Source organism: Musa acuminata, chromosome BXJ3-6 (genome assembly GCF_036884655.1).
Source record: "Musa acuminata AAA Group cultivar baxijiao chromosome BXJ3-6, Cavendish_Baxijiao_AAA, whole genome shotgun sequence".
Classification (NCBI taxonomy): Eukaryota; Viridiplantae; Streptophyta; class Magnoliopsida; order Zingiberales; family Musaceae; genus Musa; species Musa acuminata.
In genome coordinates this window covers 5,207,326-5,217,020 of record NC_088354.1, presented here as the reverse complement: position 1 = coordinate 5,217,020, position 9,695 = coordinate 5,207,326, and the positions used below count along the sequence as shown (strand labels likewise).

Here is a 9,695-nt window from a genome sequence, read left to right as displayed (position 1 = left end):
AGGATTAGAACTAAAGTTTTTCTTTAGATAAAAGATATGAGCTTTTAAAAGACCCTTACTTGATAAAGACCTTATTGGTGGAAAGAGATAGGCCAAAGTACTATTAGTTCAAGATTATAATTACAACATGAAAAATTATCATAACTTGAAAGAGTAAATCGAGAAGCTCATATATCAAAGACACCTTAAGTAGTTTGTTCACAAGCACCAAAAACTCTCATCATGACCTTAGAGGTCGATGGAGAAATAGATTGGTATTCTCATCGGTGGACCTACATCGGGATCGTAAAACTGTATATCACATTCAGAGATAAGCTTGCTCCAAAATAATACTGGCTAAGTTCATGGTGGTGGATATCCCTCGATAAACAACTACGATCATAGACCGACCCACATCAAATAAACTAAGAGTGATGGTGTCAATATATCACATGATGATGAAGTTCTTGATGAGAATCGGTATTAGAGAGTTGAGAAGCAAAACTCAATGGAGTCACGCTAGTGCTAATTGATGACGGTCTAATTCAAGACCTAAAAAATTGATTTGCTACGAAGAAAGACCTGTTAGCGAGGAACAACCTGTTATCGAGGTCATCGATTCAAGGTGTAAGTTGAGCACCCCAAATCCGATCGACGTTGGTGAGTAGATATAGTATATTATTTTGAACCCGGGTGTTTTTAATGTTTTTGAGAGTACCAAAATTAGAAGCCATAAAAAAAAAGTTTAATTATATGAAGAAAAAAAAAAGGTTCGGTCCCGTCAATCACATATGTTATGGATTTAAAAAAACATCGTAGATATCAAAACCATCAATCGGATCGAGGCTCACTACATGTTGTAATTTCTAACGTGGGATAAAGATGAGTCCGAGTAGAATATGTTTCTTTCCAAGTTTGGCTCACCTAAATAAATCGGATTCGCGTACATTTATTTGTAATTGAGTTCTCGTTCTAGAAAACGAGTTGGGATCAGCACATCACTAGTCGCTAAAATCCTATAACATATGCTACTATTGTTGGAACTTTTCAGGGCGTATGGGTTGCATGCAAATTGTCACGTAAAAAAGTTTTGATTTATTGAAAATATTTTTTTATTATTTAAGTAATGAATACGATGTTATTTCGATGTTTTTATAAACTAGCTAAATTAGTACAATTCAAAATATGTTGAATCTGAATCGTCAATATTTGATAAATAGGTCTAATTTTATTTATTTATTTTATGATCTTCATCTTTTGGATAATTCATTTTCCTATTTGTTTACTGTATTGATACTTGAATATCTTCCACGTAGATGTGTGAAAAGATCGATTATAACTTGGGGTGTCTTCCTTAGACCAACACTAGCAAAGGATCGAGGAACGATTTTTGTCTTAATTTTTATATTTATTACATGTTTAAAACATAAATCTAAATTGGATTTGTCATATATGTAGTTGATTGGTTATTGGCCCGTTGACTTCGTGGCCGTTCGATAATCCATAATTATTCGATCGTCGATTCATCGGTGATCGGTCAACGATAACTCCGATTGACTAACTTGCCGTCACAAACCACTGTATATTCGATCGACCAGCATTTATGTCCGACGAAGGAGTCATCGTTCGGTCATCAATTGCAAAGTCAACGTCAATTAATATCCAATTCATTGTATATATATTAAAAACACTCTATCATTAATATTTTAATATTTGTAGGATGTTAATATATTTTTAAACTTTTAAAAATATCCTATAATTTTATCTAAAATTATAAAATTATTAAATGATTTAGTGAGAAACCAAAAGATTTCTATTTTCTATGAAGGTAAAATTTATTTTATTTATTTTTAAATATTATATATATGATTATATTTTTATTTATTATATATATGGGTCATATGAAATTTTTATAAGATTACATGCATGCATTCATTTACTTATTTTATTTTTATACTTATTCATTTAAAATAAAAAAAACTATATATTTATTTTAAATAAATATTAAAATATTAGAAGGATAAATTTATCATAAAATATTCAATAGACTTTTGAAATATAATTTTATCAAATAAATATTTAAGATAATTCATATTTAAAATATAGTCTTTATTTTATTATTTATTAAATATTAAAATATTTCATAATGGTACATTCATTCAAATGTATATTATAAATATTAATGTGTTCCAAACACAACTTGAATATAGTTTCGTTTAATATTAATAATAAATACTTCGTTACAATCTTATCCGATGACCCCACCTTCCCATGAGTACATCATCGATCGGCCTTGGCACGTTTTAATCGCATGACAATGCGAACACAAAATATTGAGATTGCTTGGGTTTTGAATTTGATTTGGGATAATTTATTTTGAAAATTTCACATTGATTTTTGAGCAATTATTGAGAATATATATTTTTAAAATGAATAAACAGGTATATCCTTATTCTTTTGGTTGTCATTTTAGTTAACAACTATTAATTATGTAGTGAAGTGTGTATTTTAGTTCAAAATGGAGTTTTTTTTTTTGTTTGGAAGTTTGTCTAAAACATCTCTATTAAGACATGATATTAAGACATTTTCTGATTTTTTTACTTTTTTAAGGATTTTATATTTATATTCATTGAATTTGATAGGTTTATGTGTGTATTTGAGTATAAATCAAATGTACTTTGATGAACTTTGTTTAAGAGGATCTTAAAAATATTTATTTTTTAAATTGATATATTTCAATAAGAATTATGAGTCTTAGTGAACTCTATCTCAAACACATTAGGGTTTTACATCTATATTCATATGATCGTAACACTCATTCATTTTTTTATTTTTTTTTAAATAAAACTATTATTTATTAGCTTTTAGAAGTATTGTTTGAGAAGGAGACGAAGAAGAAGAGAATAAAAAATTAAAGAGGTTCGACGGAGGATTAGGGTTTGAAGAATTCTTAATGGATTCATTGTTTCTAACGGAGTTTAACGAATTTAAAATAAAAATTATTATTTAGATTAGAAGGATATAATTAAAATTTTAAAAATATATCATCAGATAATTTTTGAATAGAGCAATGCTTTATCATAAAAAGTGATTATGAGTTTTTCTCTATAAATTACCCATTAAAGTTTTCCTTAGATAAATTACATCCGTTACAAAAGATTCATGCATCAAAGATTAAATTAGAAGGATATAGTTAAAAACTTAATTAAAATAATTAAGAGTTTTTTTTTCTATAAATTATCCTTTACAATATTTCTTGGTTAAATTACCCTTTTAATCATAAAGTAATCTAAAACGAGACTAATTATCCTTATACTTTAAAATATTACATTAGTATCTTTATAATTATTAAAATAAAATATCTAGATCCATTCATCAGAAAATATAAAAATAAAAAAAATAATTTTAATGTTCAAATCAATGATAACGAATGGTGGCACCGATGCTAATACAATTGTTGAACGACGTCGCTCGACACATACATTGGCGTCGATGCAGTTGTCGATCGATGAAATAGTTATTGTATAACTACGTTAACATCGATGTAGATGTAAAACAGTCCTCACTTCTTATCGTCACTCTCCTCGTCTACAACAGTTATCCATAACTTTCAATATCATCGTTCTTCATCACCATCGATATCGTATATCATCATCAACTCAAATATTAAATTTTTTTTATTGATAAAAATCGATGATATTAAAATAAATAGATCTAAATGTTTAACTTTTATACTTATAATAATACTAATATAATAATATTAATATATTTATTTAATATGTAAAAATCGAAATATTAAGTCGTAGTTAACTACTACTACATGGGTTAATTAACCCTCTTAAAATGAAGCTATTTTCTAACAGGTTCATGCATCAAGCAGACCCGTTCAACGTATGCTTGCCTCCAAATCTATCTTACACGCTGCCTCCGTCGTCGCAAACTATATAAACCCTCGTCTTGTCCGCCTTCGCTCGTCCCTTTTCTGCACGTTGAGTTCCTGAACCTTATTCCTCATCGGCGAGCCGATGGATCCCCACTCCTCCGCCGCGCGCCGCACCGCCGTTCTCGCCGGCCACCTCCTCCGTGGCTCCGCCCCCGCCGACGGCCTCTCCTCCGCCTTGATCGAGCCCGCCGCCTGCCTCCACTACTCCCCTCCCGAGCTCTCCGAGCAGCCCCCGTCCTTCGACACTGCATCGCTGCGTCGCGTCCTCGATGGCCACGACACCGAGGGGCGGGACTGGCTGTTCCGGCTAATGGAGGAGAGCTCGCTCTTCTGCCCCCGCCGCCGCGGCAACAGGACCTTCGTCGCGCCGGACTACAACCAGACCATGGAGCAGCAGCGGGCGGTCACGATGCAGCGGATTGAGTACCTGCTCGCTCACGGCGTGTTCGAGGGCTGGCTCACGGGGAGCGGCCCGGAGGCGTTGATGAGGAAGTTCGCCTTCTTCGAGTGCATTGGAATATTCGATCACTCCCTCGCGATCAAATTAGGTGTTCATTTCTTTCTCTGGTGAGCCTTTGACCCCCTTTTTTCCCCCTTCTTTATTTCCATTTCTTGAGTAAATGCCACGGAACGTTGGAGAAGATGTGATTTTGATTGAAATTTTGGAGGTTATTCGAGGATGTTGGAGAAGGTGTAATTTTGACTGCAAATTTGGGGGGTTGATGATTCGAACGATAGGATTTAATCTGAACAAATTTAGGATTGACTTAAGCTGTAAAGTAAGTAGAAATGGAGTTTATGTAAGTGCTCAACAGTTAGAAAGGGTAGACGATGAGGAATGTACAAGATGATAAATTAAGGAAATTACGGAGAAATACGAGGATAATATAGAGCGTTCCAGTAAAAGATGGTTCTTCTCAAACCAAGTATTGGAACCCTTAGGACTCTCAGTTCAAGTTGAAATGAAGTTTGCCGGACACAGACTAAAACTTGGACTACATTTATGGTTCATGGTACGCTAGATGTCATCCCTCGCTCATATAAGTTAACCCAAGGCAATCAAATTAGTGATAGAATTCCAATTAACTTGAGCTGCACCATATGCCTTATCTGTCAAATTTTCTGATAGAATGAATTGTTAATTGTAAATTTGATCTGCTGAGGGTTCTTAGGTCGAGTCAATTGGCATTCTAATGTGGACACATCAACTTCTTTTTTTTGTCTGAGATAATGGCAAATCATGTGCATCTTGGATGACTGTTTTCTTCTTATGGTTTTGGCTTCATGACCTTCCAAGAGGAAGAAGCATAAGTTGATGTATCTATCTTTTGTCCTTAAAACATGCTTCTTCAGACATGCATCGACGGTCATCATATTCTTTTTTTTTTGCCCTTCCAAGCCAATTACGGGCACCTTCTTCCCTTGAACCAAAATTTTGACATCTCCTTTTTGTTCTTCAAGAAGACTTGGTTTTCATGATTTATTAGATATGTTTCTAAATCAACAAATCAATCACCATTTTTAATTGAAAAGTCCTCAAATTGGAGCAATTCGCCCGGTCTCATCATCATTGATGGTCATGCTAGAAATCGAGGGATTAGTCTGACCAACTTATGATTGGTTAGACTTGGGATTAACCTGGAAAGTAAAGCTTAATAGTTCAAAGAGGAGAGGCAAGGGGGAAAGGGGGAGGGTGGGGAGTGGGGGAGATAGACCAGACAAGCCAAAAGATAATTTACTTCTACTCAAGATGAATATTATTTGCTTCTTTTACTAGTTGATGGGACCTGTATTAGTTTGATTTGGATCTCTCCATAATTTATGCATGTTGTTAGTCCCTATTACCTTATCTATGTTGTAATTGTGTAGCTGCTTTTGCATGAAAGCATGATGGGCCTTTTGCCAGCAATAACCTGTGTCACTGGTGCCATAAGATCTGTCGTACTTAAAAGTCTTAAATAAGTAGTTAATGTTCTCAAATTTTGATGGATCACAGGGGGGGGGCAGTCCAAATTTTTGGCACAAAGCATCATCATGACAAATGGCTGAAGGCTGCTGAGAATTATCAGGTTCAGGGCTGTTTTGTGATGACCGAGTTGGGGCATGGAAGTAATGTATGTTTCTGTATCTTAGTTGAAGTTGTTTATTGGAACTTGGAACATTTATTTATGTTGTTTCTGTTATTACATCTTTACACTTGAAATCTCTTAAATATTTCAAGGTCAGAGGACTTGAGACTATCGCGACTTATGATGCAAACGCAGGAGAGTTTGTGATAAACACTCCCTGTGAATCAGCACAGAAGTATTGGATAGGAGGAGCTGCTAATGTAAGAAGAATTTTCTTATAGATTATATATGTTGATGGTAGATCACGACGTGGTCTATGGTCACAAGAAACTTCTATTTCACATGTTGTATACGACTTCCATATTAGTTATATTGTACTCATTGGACATGCACATAGCTATATGTAGCTCCATCTTGCACTGAACTTGTAACTCTGTCTGTGTCTCAGGATGCAACACATGCAGTAATCTTCTCTCAGCTCCTTATAAATGGGACCAACCAAGGGGTGCATGTATTTATAGCACAAATCAGAGATGCAGAAGGAAATGTTTGTCCCAATGTTCGCGTCGCTGATTGTGGTCATAAAATTGGCTTGAATGGTGTTGATAATGGCCGGATCTGGTGAGGGCATTGGTTTTCGATGCTAGTGTTTGTTATTATGCTTCAGAATTGCCATTCGATGCATTTGTTATTATTACTTGTGCAGGTTTGATAATTTCAGAGTCCCTCGGGAGAACTTGCTAAACTCAGTTGCTGATGTATTGCCTGATGGGCGATATGTGAGCCCAATAAAAGACCCAGATCAGGTTCCTAAAGTCGCTAAGATCAGCATATTTGTTTATCACAGTTTGTTTAAATTCTGTGAAGATAGTATATGATGATTTCAATCGAACAATCTTCTTGACATTTCCTGTTGTCTGCCTGAATAATATACATTTGTATTGCAGAGGTTCGCAGCTCTTCTTGCGCCGCTATCATCTGGGCGTGTGAATATTGCAGCACTTGCTGTTTGTATATCAAAGGTATCTTGCACTTGCTTTCGATGCTTAATATGCTTTTCAGCTTGTTAATAATTATAATGTGCCATGGAAATTGAGCAAATTTGTTTGGTAATTCATTTTTGAACTGTTGTCAGGTGGGTTTATCAATTGCTGTGAGATATGCTTTGACAAGGCGGGCTTTTTCCATATCAGCTAGTGTTCCTGAAGTTCTGTTGCTGGATTATCCTTCTCATCAACGGCGCCTCTTACCGCTGATTGCAAAGACGTAATTGCGCTAATTATCTCGATCATAAATTTTAATTTGATTAATCATGCCTAGTATTTTCAGATTTTCATATCAACTACCTGAGGAAAAATGATTCTCTTATGTTTTGTTTTGCTCTTTCCTCCCTGTATGCAGTTGCGCTATGAGTTCCACGACCAACTTTTTGAAAAGATTATTCACTAAGAGGACTCCAGAAAGCAACAAGAGTATTCACATATACTGCAGTGCTTTCAAAGCTACACTCTCATGGCATACCATGAGAGTACTTCAGGTTCATGCATCTTAGCTGAAATGTTTCATTTTTTGTTGTCAAGGATTCCTTTTGCTCAAGTTAGGATGTTGATGCGTTTTTCAGGAGTGTCGTGAAGCCTGCGGTGGCCAAGGCTTGAAAACAGAGAACCGTGTTGGTATCTTAAAAGGTGAATATGATGTTCAGTCTACCTTTGAGGGAGATAACAACGTATTGATGCAACAGGTACTGTGCAATTGTTTCTTTGATGGGATCTTTTATTAGACGCGAGCACATTGAGATAAGATTAACTACACATGAACCAGGTGAGCAAAGCACTTCTTGCAGAATATATAGCAGCACATAAGAGGAAGAGTCCATTCAAAGGCTTGGGATTGGAACACATGAATGATCCTTGCCCGATCATTCCATCTAATCTAAATAGCTGTACCCTTAGAAGCAGCAAGTTCCAGGTAGCAAGTCAGCTTCATTTTTTCTACCTCACTTTATCAACTTTTAAGCTGAAGACATATAATCGTTTCAATCGTTCAGCTCGACCTGTTCTGCTTGAGGGAAAGAGATTTGTTTGGTCGATATGCTAATGAAGTGTCTCAATATCAAGCTCAGGGAGAAACCAAAGAAAAAGCAGTTCTCCTGGTAGACACTCGGCACCTGAATTGTTTTGTTTCTTTCATCGCGTTCCTTTTGTTGATACTATTGAACTTGTTGAATGTATCAGAGCTATCAACTCGCCGGCGATTTGGCAAGGGCCTTCGCTGAACGCTCAATATTGCAAATTTTCATTGATGATGAGATGGCCCAGCCTGCTGGACCACTAAAGGTATATACATGCAATATATATATACCTTTTCTACCGAGTTTCTTGGGTAAATTTATGCATCATCATTGTATAATATAAATCTCTTTTCAGGATATATTAGGGTTGTTGAGATCGATGTATGCCTTGATCTGTACGGAAGAAGATGCATCTTTTCTTCGTTATGGGTACTTATCGCTTGACAATGCTGCTGTTGCAAGGAAAGAAGTCATGAAGCTGTGTTATGAGTTGAGGCCGCATGCACTTTCTGTGGTTAGCTCCTTCGGGATCCCTGACGCCTTCCTGAGCCCCATTGCTTTCGACTGGATTCAAGCCAATTCTTGGTCTTCCCTCAACGAGGAATAAGATTGCAGTCATCCTCTTGTAGCATAAACTGGCAATAATCTAGGGATGAATAATGTAGCATAAATATTGGTTAAGGAAACCCTGATGCTAAAGAAAGTGATTAATCTGTATTCGGCAACTATATAGTTTTTTTATTGGAGGCCATTGGTTTAGATTCTTTCTGAAGTATACCTTTATGATGTTTTTGATGATATTAACATAAATATCATATTCCTGACTAGTTTCCATCCTAGTGAGAAGATCCTTTATATCTTGTTGTCATGAAAGAACAATAATGGGGATGGATAAGAGCTACTAATCCTGTCCTTGTAATACTTTGATACGGGTTAAAACTTGAATGAATTTATGAGCGCCAGTTGAATCTATTACTACTAATATTTTTGTGATAAATGATATTAGAGTCGGTCTAACAACTCAAGTAGGAAAATATTGTGCCTCCAGCATTGTTACTTTAAAGAAATTAGAGTGCTCAAAGTAAACCCACGCTCTGGATACATTAGCATGGGATAACATCACAGGATTTCGATCCTATTGTGGTGGCCTTCGGGATCGGAGTAATGATTAAGAGGGATAGTCGGGGGCGTTCGTATTTCTCAGAGGTGAAATTTTTGGATTTATGAAAGACGAACCATTGCGAAAGCATTTGCCAAGGAGGGAAGGTGCTGCCCCTTGCTTCGCTCGCTATCCGTCGCTCGCTGCTCACTTGCATAGTAAAAAATAGTCAGTTTTGTTCTGTTTTTGGGCTGTTTTGACCTGTTTTTGATTGTTCTTGAGTGCCGCAACAATCGTCGTAAGCGGAGCAAAACGTCAGCCATCTCAGTACCCTGGAACCCCCCGGGTGACACAGGACTGGATGAGGCTTTCGTATAATAGGAACGGTGCTGCCTCTCGCTTCGCTCGCTATCCGTCGACTTCGAACGAGTTAAAACTTATTGAGTTTACGTTTAAGTATTTTTTATCAGTGGATTGATAGCGGATAAGGACATGAGCGTACCTTATCTCAGGAAGCTCTCTGTTCCTGAGTGA

General features: G+C 36.1%; 1 protein-coding gene across 1 annotated transcript; it reads left to right on the top strand.

Annotated features, from left to right (window-relative positions):
* Positions 1 to 3,982: 3,982 nt before the first annotated feature.
* Positions 3,983 to 8,794, top strand: LOC103988251 (acyl-coenzyme A oxidase 3, peroxisomal-like). Its single transcript, XM_009406805.3, has 13 exons — positions 3,983 to 4,489; positions 5,919 to 6,036; positions 6,144 to 6,251; positions 6,440 to 6,612; positions 6,698 to 6,797; positions 6,939 to 7,013; positions 7,127 to 7,257; positions 7,393 to 7,528; positions 7,613 to 7,732; positions 7,813 to 7,959; positions 8,039 to 8,143; positions 8,226 to 8,327; positions 8,418 to 8,794. The coding sequence occupies exons 1-13, from the start codon at positions 4,005 to 4,007 to the stop codon at positions 8,667 to 8,669; spliced, it is 2,052 nt and encodes a 683-aa protein (XP_009405080.2). The 5' UTR covers positions 3,983 to 4,004; the 3' UTR covers positions 8,670 to 8,794.
* Positions 8,795 to 9,695: the final 901 nt, after the last annotated feature.

Bases quoted from the DNA above. Each gene is read 5' to 3' on its own strand.
- LOC103988251 (XM_009406805.3), top strand. From the start codon at position 4,005: ATGGATCCCCACTCCTCCGCCGCGCGCCGCACCGCCGTTCTCGCCGGC. The intron at 8,144-8,225 runs GTAGACACTCGG...TGAATGTATCAG, and splicing joins AAGAAAAAGCAGTTCTCCTG to AGCTATCAACTCGCCGGCGA. The intron at 8,328-8,417 runs GTATATACATGC...ATCTCTTTTCAG, and splicing joins AGCCTGCTGGACCACTAAAG to GATATATTAGGGTTGTTGAG.